The 13,119-nt window shown below is 44.7% G+C and overlaps 2 protein-coding genes across 8 annotated transcripts in view; both read left to right on the top strand.

The window, feature by feature from the left end:
- Positions 1-6,647, top strand: part of SRRT (serrate, RNA effector molecule) — a 57,158-nt gene extending 50,511 nt beyond the window's left edge. For 6 of the 7 annotated variants that reach the window (XM_085898989.1, XM_085898985.1, XM_085898987.1 and 3 more), the window contains 5 exons: positions 206-399; positions 515-680; positions 886-975; positions 1,244-1,328; positions 6,358-6,647. In XM_085898989.1, the coding sequence (XP_085755115.1) occupies positions 206-399; positions 515-680; positions 886-975; positions 1,244-1,328; positions 6,358-6,433 (611 nt within the window). In that variant the 3' untranslated portion in view covers positions 6,434-6,647. Of the gene's footprint in view, positions 1-205; positions 400-514; positions 681-885; positions 976-1,243; positions 1,343-6,357 lie in introns of all 7 variants that reach the window. The other variant, XM_085898986.1, reaches the window with a different exon arrangement.
- The window catches only part of LOC147018873 (uncharacterized), a 405,228-nt gene that overhangs the window by 214,452 nt on the left and 177,657 nt on the right, over positions 1-13,119 (top strand). The gene's annotated exons all lie outside the window — the stretch shown is intronic.

Below are 13,119 nucleotides of genomic sequence, written 5' to 3' on the forward strand. Positions count from 1 at the left end.
AGCTTGATCTTTCATATGCTTTATACTTTATGAAATATAGTTTGTGCTATCTTATAATGCTAGGCTTTGTATTTTACTTACCTATCGTGATCTTGTGATGGTCTGCAAGAGTCGATTACATCCTGGCTGGGCTGTACATCTTCAGATCCCAGTATGTTCATTTAAAAATATCAATTTTTTTTTTCTTCTTCTCCATGCATGGCAGTGAGGGATTATGAAAAGCAGCAAGAGGAGAAGCTAGCCCCGCTACTGAGCCTCAAGGAGGTACTGACGGAGGAAGAGGCTGTCAAAATGGGCAAGAAAGACCAGGAGCAAGAGGTGGAGAAGTTTGTCCAAGCTAATACTCAGGAGCTCAGCAAGGACAAATGGGTGTGTCCACTCAGTGGGAAGAAATTCAAGGTAAGATGCTTGTCCATCCATGAAATTTCTTTTCCAGAAGAATGATGTTTTCAGTTGTATTCGCACCATGCCAAAGGTTATGGGGTAAAAATATTAAACTGCCTGTATACGACAGGGTCCTGAGTTTGTTCGGAAGCACATTTTCAACAAACATGCGGAGAAACTGGAGGAAGTTCGCCGCGAGGTTGCCTTCTTCAATAATTACCTGATGGACCCAAAGAGGCCTGGTCCTCCTGAGCCCAAGTGCAACCAACCTTTAGGACCATGTGGACCCCAAACCGGTGGGTGTTTTGTGAAGCCTTGCTATCCCCACTCCCTCCCCCCTCCACACACACACACACACACACACACACACACACACACACACACACACACACACACACACACACACACACACACACACACACACACACACACACACACACACACAACGTTTTATACTTCCTCTTCATAGTGGTTTATTTGACTTACTCTGCTTGGCTTCAGGAATGGGACCAAACATGGGTTATCCTAATAATCCACAGCCAGGCATGATGGGTTACCATCAACCTCGCCCACCCATGATGGGATTTGGCGGTATGTGCAGTTTTGTGTTTGTCATATAGTGTGAGTGCATTTTGTAAGATTCTCAGTGTTTTGGGCATGCATGTTTCATAAATGTATGTTTTTTTTTTTTCTGAACACCTTTTAAAGTCCCATCATGTAGTTTGCATTTGTTGCTTCTTTAGCAGTGTTATCAACATCATTCCTGTTTATGATCATAATTATTCTTACTGTTTATGTGCAAATATTACAAACCCTAATAACCCAAATGACATTGCATTGTTTATTTCCCTCCTCTCAGGAGGTCCATTCCCCCCTCAGTTTGGGGGCAGAGGGGGATTTGACCCTTTCAGGGGACAGGGAGGATTCCCGAAACCCAGAGGCCGGTAGGTTGTTTGAGGTCAGCATAAGCATCGCTTCCTTGGTTTGTTTGTAACTCCATGTCACTGAAAAGCAAAATAATATTTGCAACGTCCAGCTATTATATTATTGATTTGGTTAAGATGACTGTTTATTTTACTTTCCCAACCGTAATGATCTGTTTTTAGGCCAAGTACCAACCCACTTTTTTTATTTTCTTTTCGTTGATAGATATAATGTTTCCAAAGTTAAGTGAGAAAAATATGACTCCCTTTTAATAATCGCCCCTCAGAAGATTGTTTTTCCGTTAGTACGTCATCGGTGAACGGACTTGAAAATAGAAGTTAAACAGCAAGTTAATACCATCATTTTTTTTACTACTTGCTCATACAAGAGCAATGTGACTGAGGTTGTGAACTGACAGTAGAGTAGTGGGACAACTCTTAGACATAATAAGCAAAGGAATGAACTAGAACAGCACTCGATAGAGCACATACCTCTGCCAGGCTGAACGGTTTATGTTTTGTTTCCCACCGATTGATCGGACCTGCATCCTTAACCAAAATCGAATCGGTTTGTTCTTGTAACATGACCAACTCATCTACCATGTTTTGTCATAACCCTTCCATAACTTTTTGAGATATATATCGTTTATGGCCCTATCTCTCAGAAGTGAAGAATCATCGAAAAAAATTGTAGTCTCCAGATCTTGATTTTCATCAAAATATAATCGTTGTGAGTAAGAGGATGGCGGTGCACCGCCTGATTGAAGAAAGCCCTGGAGGGAAGAGCTGGATAGTTTTAACAAGTATTATTTTCTTATAATCCAGCATTACGAATTGTGAGTTCCAATTTATTGGTGCAGAGACAATGTGAGATTGGGATGATTGATCAGGATACAAGGTTTTGAGTCATGTCATCCATGGAAGTGGTACTTTTATTTGAAAGTTATCTTGCATTCAAGGTGAAAGTACTGAAGATTTTCCTTTCTTTCGAAAAGTCCAAACCAGAAGCTTGTCATTATATGTTAAAACTGCACTTTGACTTCATTCACACTCAAGGTGGTCCTTGTATTTTTATTTTTCAGAATACTCCACACATTCATGTTGAAATGTTCATGAGGACTTTGAGCTTTTCCAACCCGAGTCCATTTGCATCCAAGCACTTTGTCAAAGTCGTGCAAAGCAGCAGTTTTCCCAGTAATTGCTAAAATATAGGCAAATGCATCAACTTTCCGAACCTCTTCACTTTATTATCTATCCATAAAATCGTGTGTATTAGTACAAGTGTTAACTCTCCGTTAGGACCGACATATTACTGTAGTTTCCAAGTATAGCGCCTCAGCCTACTGTACATAGCTGCGACACCACTGAAGCAGGATATTTTTATTCGGTGTTTGTTTATATATTTTTGATAAATTGGCAAGCATTCTAATCCGACAAACGGTGGTTTTGGATAATTCAAAAATGAAGGTTATTATTAAAGGGAACCTTGTGCTGGAAGACACTGATCAACTCGCGGTAAATAAAGGGCAATGACAATGGCTGCAAGAATGTGACGAGTTAATTCGGCCATTTTAAACTTCCTCAAAAAGCAAGTTGTACAGGCAGGCAAGCTGAAATTAATTTCAGTTTTACCACCTTGGTTATTTACAAGCCTGATGATTAATTTGGAATAATAACTGAGAACATAGCTTTTTATCAACTCTGCGCAACATTTGTCAAAATGTCCACAGGAAGTGATCATTTAATGTTCACATTGAGAATTTGCTTTCCGAGGTGATGTATCCATGAAGGATGACTGTTGATGAGATGGTATGGTATTTCAAAGAACTTGAGGGCCACAGAACAGCAACAACAATCCATGACGGACGGAATAAATGGAAACGACAACAGTCCTGTGACTGTTTACTCGAATGCTGTGACCTCATCTGGCATGGCAAGCACTTTGAGAAAAGTCTGCTTTCGACTTGGCTGGGTGGAATAAATGGAGGAGCTGTAAGTAAATTTTGATGCCGTAAACAGAAATGGAAGATTAATTAGCCAGCCTTCGACTGAGCATCCTCCATATTTTAAGGTCTTTCCTCATTCTCTCCGGGGCTTCAGGACAGCTGTTCACCACCATTTCGGGTCATCCCCCATCTACAACCATGATATTTTCTACCCCCATTAACCCTACCCAAGCCATGTTTCAAGGTTACCAGGTCTCTCTCTCCCCCCACTTCCTCTCCTCCTCTTCATTTGTTTTTTGTTATATTTTTGCTTCTTCCTTTGTTTCTTTTCTTCCACTTCTGTGATTAAGAGTTTGTGGTTGTATCCATCTTGTTCACTTCTTGTGTCCTCTCTCCCCTTGCTCTCATTCTTCCCAGTAATTGCTTGTCATATCTCTTATCCCCCCACCATTCTACTGTTCTTTTCATTATGTTACATCCTGATCTGTTCAGTGTTGTAGCACCTACATTCATCTAGACCAGGCGTCGGCAACCTAAACCAGGCCGCGGGCCACTGGGCCACGTTCGGGCCACCTCGCGGGCTGCACCCCCCTCCCAACCCGAAAAAATAACAAACACACCTAAAATCAATGATAATAAATGTAATTGTAAATTGAACCTTAAGACTTGCAGTAATCACAATGTGAAACAATTAATGTGAAGGCTGGTGATTCTTTGATGCAGACAGAGTCAATGTCCGGCTTGATGGAGGAGGAGGCCAGAAGGCGGACGTCTCGAAGATGGGCGTCTGTAAGCTGTGCTCTCGTCTTGTTCTTCGTCAGCTTAATGCGACTGAACAGCTGCTCGCAAGAGTATGTGGACCCGAACAATGAAGCTCAGCGCAGGGCCTCCCTAACAAGAGCCGGGAAAGCACGGGAGGCTGAGAGCGAGTGCCAGAACTTCATTGGCGACAAAAGAGCAAACTTTGCGCGGTGGCTCTCTGAGCACTGGAGCTCAATGAGCTCCAGCTGAAGGTCGTCAGCCACATCCACATAATCCACATCAAAGGGAGCGGAGAATAGCTTGAACTCTTTCTCACAGGCGCGCACATCTTTGAAGCGTCTCTCGAACTCGCCTTGCAGCTCAGACAGGGCAGCGGCGTAGCGACGGCAGGCAGCGGGGGTCGGGCGCAGCTCAGCCAATCGGGCGAAGTGAGTGAATTTGTTCTGGTTGAGCTGATGCTCCCACAGGCGAAGTTTGCATTTGAATGCCTTCACGAAGGCGAGGAGATCAGGTACCAAGACATCTTTGCCCTGCAGATGGATGTTTAGCTTGTTTAGATGTCTAGTAATGTCCACCAGGAACCCGAGGTCACACACCCATGCGGGATCCTCGAACTGAAGGGCAGGATTGCCCTTCTCCCGCAGGAAAGACGCCAGCTTATCCCTCAGGCTGAAGACTCTCCAACATCTTTCCTCGGCCGAGCCAATGGACCTCGTAGAAGTAGATCAGGTCGCCGAACTCTGCCTCAGCGTCAGCCAGGAGATCGCGGAACTGTCTGTGGTTGAGAGCACGGGCGCAAACAAAGTTCACCACCCTGACGACGACAGTCATGACCTCCGTAATGGTCACAGACTTGGCGCACAGAGCCTCCTGGTGCACCAGACAGTGAAAGCGCTTCACATCCTGCTGGTGTCCAAGGCTGCGCAGGTACTTCACAAGAAGCGCCGCAAAACCTTCCTTGTCCCCGATCATGGCGGACGCTTCGTCGGTCGTGATGCCGCACATGCGAGAGAGGTCGAGGTCGGCCTCCTTCAGCCAGTCTGTGACTGCCTTGCACACGTCGGTGCCAGTGGTGGTACCGATGAGTCGGATGAACTCCTCAAAGATGACGAAGTCGTCCCTGCCGCCGCGGAAGAAGATGGCAACCTGAGTCGTGTCCTTGATGTCAGTCGACTCGTCCAAGGCGATGGAGAAGAAGCAAGCGGACTGACACATGTCCTTCAGGGTGCCCCGGACATCGGCGGCCATCTCCTCTATGCGGCAGGTCAAGCTCCTGGCAGACAGGCTGATGGCCGCAAACTCTCTCGACTTGTCAGGACACACATCCTCAACCACGGCCATCATGCACTCCTTGAGGAATTCACCTTCGGTAAACGGTTTGAGGTTCGTGGCCACAAGGTGTGCAACTCGGTAGCTGGCCCGAGTGTTGCTCTGAGCAGCCGCTTGCGTCGAAGAGGCGCTCCTCTTCATGAAGGCACTCTGCTTCTCCAGCTGGGCACTCAGACGCCCGAACTCTGCCTTCTTCTTGTCGTCAGGCAACGCAGCTTGCTTGGGGTGCACCGAAGTGAAGTGACGCTTCACGTTGCACACCTTCATCACGGCGACGGTCTCGTGGCAGATGATACACAAAGCCTTTCCCTTGCGCTCGACGAAGAAGAACGCTTCCCATTCCTTTTTGAAGGAGCGGTTCTCGTCTAACAGCTTCCTCTTCTTCATAGTGAGGGTACCTTCAGCCATCTGAAACAACAACAAAAAAATATTTAAGACCAAGTTAAGTGGACTAGAAGCGAAAATAATTTATTGTGACGTACAGAGACTGTGATATATGTGGAAGAATCATATGTCCACATGTTAAATTTGCCGTCGGTTCAGAAAAATGTTTCGCGGGCCGCACCTAATGGAAATCCGGACAAGGCGCCGCGAGCCGCATTTGGCCCGCGGGCCGCAGATTGCCGACCTCGGACCCAGACTGTAATAAAAAAAAATGCTTACAGAGGTTGGTGACGATCCATGAAGTGGTGAGAGAAGAGATAGGAAACATGACAATGGCAAGAATGACAAGCATGACAACACTGTCCTTTTATTCATTTAAATTATGCAAAGTTTGTTCCTATTACAAAAAACAGCATGGGATACAAAACTGTGATGTAATGATGGCAAAATATTCATTGTGGTTTAATTGGTTTTGATTTTGTGATGTACTATAATGCAGTAAATTGACCTCTTCTGCAGGTTCTTAAACAGTCACTGAACATGATTACCTGTGCAGGTCTCCCACATGAGTTGCTTATCATTTTAACAGGCCTTCCTTCCATGATACTAGGGCTTTTCTTTCCCAACAGAGGGCCCCGTGGAGATCCACGAGCCATCATCGAATATCGGGACCTGGATGCGCCCGACGACATCGATTTCTTTTGATGTCTCCCTGCGGTGGCAAGGAATATAATTCTGTAGAAATCTTTGTTTTTGATGTGTGGAATTTTTGTACTTTTTTGTCAAGATGTAACGAAAACTTAAAACATTTTCACTTTTTCCTTTCATTCAACTCCTTACCATAAAAACTTTCAATCATAATTTTTACTTCTGCTTGAAGTCTGTGGTGTAGGAAAAATAAATGGTTTTTTTTCCAGAACATTGGGGAATATATGTATATTTTTTTGCTTTAAATGGCATTTGCAATAACAACCAGAAGGTCACTCGGTAGAGCGCATACCTCCACCACGCAATGCCTGATCCCCGAGAACATATAGGGCACAATACATTTTTGAAATATAATAATATACAGTACTTTATCGTTTTTGGCCCTATCTCACAATGGTAATGAATCAATTTAAAAATTAAATAATTTTCATATCCAGATCCGGATTTGGATCTTCACCAAAATCGAGTCAATTCGTCCTTGCGACGCACCTAACCTGTCCACCAAGTTTTGTCCGAATCCGTCCACTACTTTTTGAGATATCGTGCTACATATAATTTTTAGCCCGATCTCTCAATGGTGAATAATGACTTCAAAAATTCTCATAGTCGGATCTGGATCTTCACCAAAATCGAATCATTTCTTCCTTGTCACACACCCAATCTGTCCACCAAGTTTCATCCGAATATGTAAACAACTTTTTGAGATATTGTGCCACATATCGGTTTCGCCCTATTTCTCAATGGTGAAGAAGCACTTTAAAAATTCTTGTAGTCGGATCTGGATCTTCACTAAAATCGAATCAATTTGTCCTTGTCACACACCCATCCTGTCCACCAAGTTTCATTCAAATCTGGCCGTAAATCTTTTTTTAAAGATATCCTGCTCATAGACAAACAGGGCTGAATACATAACCTCCTTCCACCTTTGGTTTAGGAGGTAATTATGGGTATTTGAGGTGAACTATCTAAAAAATATTTTTATGAGTTACTAATCAAAGTTTTCTAAGTTTTGTTGAACCCAGCTAAACTTGTTCACTGAACGAACGGAACAAGGAGAACATATTGGAAAGGGGGAAAACACACCAACAGCAGGATAGTGGGACGCTCAAGGTCTTTTCGCACCTCACACCTTAACCTTTGTTAGTCTGGTGCTAATATAAGCGTTAATCCCAGGTTTTCTTGGCCCGGTTTCACACCTCATTTCTTAACCCCAGGTTAAAGCTTCTCTCCGGGTTTTCTTTTCACACCCCATGAACGCTAACCCCGACTAAGTAATGTCATGATTATGCATGATTTGTTTAACATACAACGCACTTGCGCAATATGGATTGAACACATGTAAGTGAAGGGTCACCTACCCCAAAATGGCACCTTTCATTGATGTGTCACTCGCTGTTTGTCTTGTCCCATTTCAACTTTTGTGGTGAAATGCGAGAGAAAGACCTTGAAGAAATGGTCTGGAACTTAGACAGAGATTGATGGGGAGGGGTCGTTACCAGTTTGACGAGAATTTGAGCGACGAGTGATTGTACTTCTTGTACCAAATGACGACGATTGCAACAACAGCATCGCTCATGCCAACAATGCCGATTGACAGAAATGTCTGGATCACACCAAAGAGCGACTATTGGTGGAGGTTCACCGTGAATAGAGTGTTTCCTGAGGAATACGCGCTATTCTAAATACGTAAAGGAGTACGAGGGGTATGCGTTCGTGCTATTGTATCACGTGTGACGCACTATTGTGTTATCAAGGTTCGCTGGTCTTGTCATTGGAGCAACAATACACACCCTAAATTAATATTTATGGTATTATAGGAGCACTACTTAATAATCGGTCAATATGCGACTGCCGATGCGAAGTAAATATTGCCATTCTGCTTGAGTGCATAGCCTGGGGCTTAAGGACACTTTTATTCACACCTCAGAGCTTAGCTCCACCTTTCAGCTGATTTCTGCAGATAGCACCGCACTTCTGAGCAGGACTACCTGAGCCCCACCAAAGAGACACTGCTCTGATCTCATCTGACATTGAGGGCCTCCTTACATTTTTGTGAGAGTAGAAGCAGTATGTCCAGGGTGGAGTGATTGGGTCTGCATCTGAACTGATGGTTTGAGATTTTTTTAACCCTTTGACCCCTCGTGGCCATTTTACCAGCCACTATTAAAACTTCCCTATATTGGAGCAGTCTGTTTACCAGCCGCTATTCAAACCTCTCGATACTCGAGCGGCCAGATTTTTCTCCAGGGAGCTCAGGGTGGGGGAGCTGAAAGTCCAAGGACCTCAGGGTTCAAAGGGTTAACAATTTGTGATACAAACACTATCTAATGGACTACATATATTAGTACTGTATCTGTTTTAGCATGTCCTTTGGTATAATAAGGAGCCATTCAAAACGTCTGGGACCATGGACCAGGAGTTGCGAAAATCTGGGTCAAAACTGTCGTCAGAATATTGTTAAGGCCCAGGGTTTGAGGTTCACTACGAGGGGAAGCGCTCTGGTTCCCCCCGAACATCCAGTCCTGAAGCCACCAGCTGTGGATAACTCCATGGTCCGGTGGGTTGCTCGTCAACCACGACTGCCGATTGATACTGCCAGTCCTGGCAGGGTTCTCACGACTTCACGTGTTACCTTTCCATTGAAATTGCAGTATCAAGGAGGTTTTGTGCTCTCCATACTTGTCTTATCTTACCTGAGCATGTGCACCCAAGCGGAGCTGCCAAGTACACACCGGCTAACGTGTGGAGCTAATCGGTGGGGTACAACTTCCCCTGATAACAATACATGTGGACTATGCTGGACCAATGGAGGAAAGGACAACCAAGAGAGATTTGAAAGAACGACCAACAATCTATTTATTTACACACTCACAAGCGAGCAGTGGTGAAAAGCACATTATTTACAGGCAAAAGGCACAGAAGTGTAGACTTAACCCTTACACGTATTCTTAGACAATCTTATTTCGACAAAAGACATGGCCATCATTCAATCTGGGAAGAAGAGGCAAGATGAACTGGGAGAAAGAAGATAACGGAGCATGGGGTCGACTCCTTCCCTCACCTCATACAACCCAATGGGGCTGTGCTGGTCCAAATATATTGAAGGATGGGGAAGATGGGTGATGAAGTGGCGATGCCGCACGACATGGCGATGCCGCACGGATGTGCAGCGGTGTATCTGAGGTGTCGAGACCTAGTAGGCAAATCCTCTCTGGCGTCCCAGATATGCCAACGGCACGCTGCTGCGTTTCTGCTGTGCACCCGGGACAAGCAGCTCCACATGAACCAAGCCACATTTCGGGCTTTCTTCCTGCTCTCTTCTGCACTCTGGGCTCCTTCCTTCTCTCCGCCGCACTCTGGGGTCCGCACCATCTGAAACACGAGCGCCCCCAACCCCTCCTTACACACTCGAAGCACGTGAAAAGCACCCCCAGCCCCTCCCTGCACGCGTAAAACATCCTTTGTACTGTTCACATGTGAGAAGCGCTGTCCCACAGGAATATGCATCAAGCATCATGCTTTGTGCCATGAACATGTGAAATGCAAGAAGGAAGAATAAGGAAGCACAGGGAAGGAAGAATTCAGGCAATGCAATTTGGTGCCAGTCCAGATGATCATTTGTTTGCGGTGAGCGAGGAGTGGTTGGTGGTAAATGATAAAATAATGAGCAGACTTGAGTGGTGAGGAAGACAGATGGACCAAAGGATGAGAATAAACCTGTGGGGTTGAAATACCGACGGGATGAAAGAGGGGTTATTGAATTAAGGTTTGGTGAAGGGGATTATTGATGGATTGAGAAAGGAAGGGGGGGGATGTTGGAACAGACTGATGGTGGTTTGAAAGTAGCAGTGGGAGAGGGGAGGACGTCACACTGGGGATACACAAACTCTCCTCAATGCGTGTCCCCCCCCAAACCCTAAGACAAGGGGCACAGGCCTACCGACACATAAACTAATGAAACTAGAAGGGCACTCTGTAGAGCGCATACCTCTGCCACGTAATGCCTAATCCACAAGAACATATCGGGCCCAATACATTTTCGAACTAGAACGGGCACTCATAGAGCGCATACCTTCGCCGCCACTACTCTTTTTGTTATTGGTATGAGTGTGGGGAACTGGTTTCATATGAATGGTCTTATGACACGAACCACATATCTATAATGTCATGACCCCCCCCCCGACTTTCGGGGGCTACGGACTAAACAACAATCAACTCACGTCGTTTTGGTGAGTCTTCACTCGCAAGCTCGATGAATACAACGTTTCAACAAGAGAAGGTAATCTCGTTTGATGCTGGTTTCATGCAAATCGAATAAGAATTGACTGAGTTATGCCGAAAACCGCATATTTTTCAATGGCGTGACCCCCCCCCCCCGACATTTTACCCCAACCGGTTACATGTGTTATGACGTCATTGTGTCACAAGATTGGGCATTAAATTCTGAACATTTTGGTGCTGGGTTCATGTAAAGCGGACAAGAATTGACCGCGTTATGACAAAAACCGCATATTTTTCAAGGTCGTGACCCCCCTGACCTTTGACCCCTAACCGGTAACAAGAGTATGGGCGTCATTGTGTCATATTGCATATCACAAGATGAGGCGTTGAATTCTGAACATTTTGGCGTTAGTTGCATGCAAATTGAATAAAAATTGACCGTGTTATCGTAAAAAGACGATTTTGACCTTTTCTTGACCTTTGACCCGAACGATCCCAAAATCTAATCGAATGCTTCCTGGCTAATAACCAATCCTCCCACCAAATTTCATGCAATTCGGTTTAATACTTTTTGAGTTATACGAATCACAAGATTACAAATAAATAAATAAATAAATAAATACACGCCGACCAAAACATAACCTTTTGCAGAATGCGAAGGTAAATATCATTCTATTCATCGTTTTTGGCCCCATCTCTCAATGGTGAAGAATCACTTACGAAATCAAATAATTATTGTATCTGCATCCGGATCTTCACCAAAATCTAATCAGTTTGTCCTTGTCACACACACCCAACCTGTCCACAAAATTTCATCCGGATCCGTCCACAACTTTATGAGATAATCCTGCACACAAACAAACAGATAAACAACACACAGAAAGGGGTGAAAACATAACTTCCTTCACCTTCGGTGGCGGAGGAAATAACTCGTCCTTGGGTATCTTACGTGTACATTTCTAAAACCGTCACAACATCACGACTTCTTCTTGGTTCAGATGCAGCACAAAGATGCAGGGTGGCATCATTGGCAGTGCTGCTGATGCAATGCCCCCTGCTGGTTGGGGCAGGAATTTGTAAAAAAATTTTCATGGTGCCAGCAATACCTCGCAGACTCTTTGCGAAGGACACCGTGAGGCCTTTAACATACACCAACTAATGCTGGCAGACGGGACCACGGTTTAATGTCCATATGAGGGACGGGCATACACATTGATGAATTGCCCTGTCTGTGAAACACCGGGATGACAGTTTATCGCTGAGTCGGGATTCAAACTAGGGCTAGAGAGCTTCGAGGCGAGTGCGCGTACCTTTCGGCTGAGAATATCACTGATTCGATGCCTTCACCAGTTTTGAAGCATTGTATGATGCCAAAGGACATGCCACCACATATGAAGAGAACAGCACTTATTAGAGCGCATCCATTTGCTAGGCTGAACAGTTTACCTTTTGTATCCCACCGATAGGCAAGATCTATATCTGAACCTGAACCAAAATGTAATCAGCTTGTTCTTGACATTTACCCAACTCATCCACCAAGATTCGGCCGAATCTGTCCATAATTTTTTTGATATATCCTACTCAAAGACAGACAGACAGATGTGAAAACATAACCTCCGTCGACGTTGGGTGGCTTAGGTAAACATAATCTGGTTAACCGTGTGCACTCTGCACCTTGGGTGTTGGAGGTAAATGTGTGTCATCCATTTTATTGTGCTCTTGTCACAAACTGTTAAGATTGAAGCGTGTTTGCAATCGGAGGTATTAATTTGATTCTGTGAGAGCACTATAGAACGTAAAGCATGCTTCTGGTGGTATTGTAACCGAAAGCATTTTGAAAGGCGATTGTGACGCTATGGACCATTGTGGGTGTCTGGGTGGGTGGGTGCTGGGTGCTTGTTTTTAAAGACTTGGCTCAAATTAATCTGACTTTGATTGCATTTATAGGTCATTCATGTCGCAAACATGTTGATGGATTAAAGCTCTCGCAGGGGGTGGTTTTTGGATTGTCGGCCTCGCTTCCCGAACAGGTCAAAACCCGTCTTATCCCGACAAAAGCGCAGGATTTCTTTCTCACTGCACTCCCATGTAGGTAAATGTATTCCGTGGAGATGAGCACGAGCGTGATGTTTGCACACGTGTCCTGCGTTGGGATACCATTGTGAGTGTGCTGGACTCGTTTTTGTTTGGTCGCGTTCTCCCCGTGCCTGGGACCGGTTCTCGTGCACGAGGCATGATCTCTCTGCCGAGACGAGCAGTTTTGGTTCCCCCTGTGACTTTTCTGCTGTCACGGCTTTATTTTGCAGTATTTATGAGCATCGGGCTTCGCTGTGAAACTGGGGTTTCTGTGGATCATTTAATTGAGTTGAACTTGTACATTTTCCTCTTGTACCTTTTGGAGCAAAAACAAATATGTATTTTTTTTTAATGTTTGAAGCAACTTTTGAAACTTTTAATTTGGT

This window comes from Eptatretus burgeri, chromosome 10 (genome assembly GCF_056783735.1).
Source record: "Eptatretus burgeri isolate ZD-2024b chromosome 10, Ebu_testis_v1, whole genome shotgun sequence".
Classification (NCBI taxonomy): domain Eukaryota; kingdom Metazoa; phylum Chordata; class Myxini; order Myxiniformes; family Myxinidae; genus Eptatretus; species Eptatretus burgeri.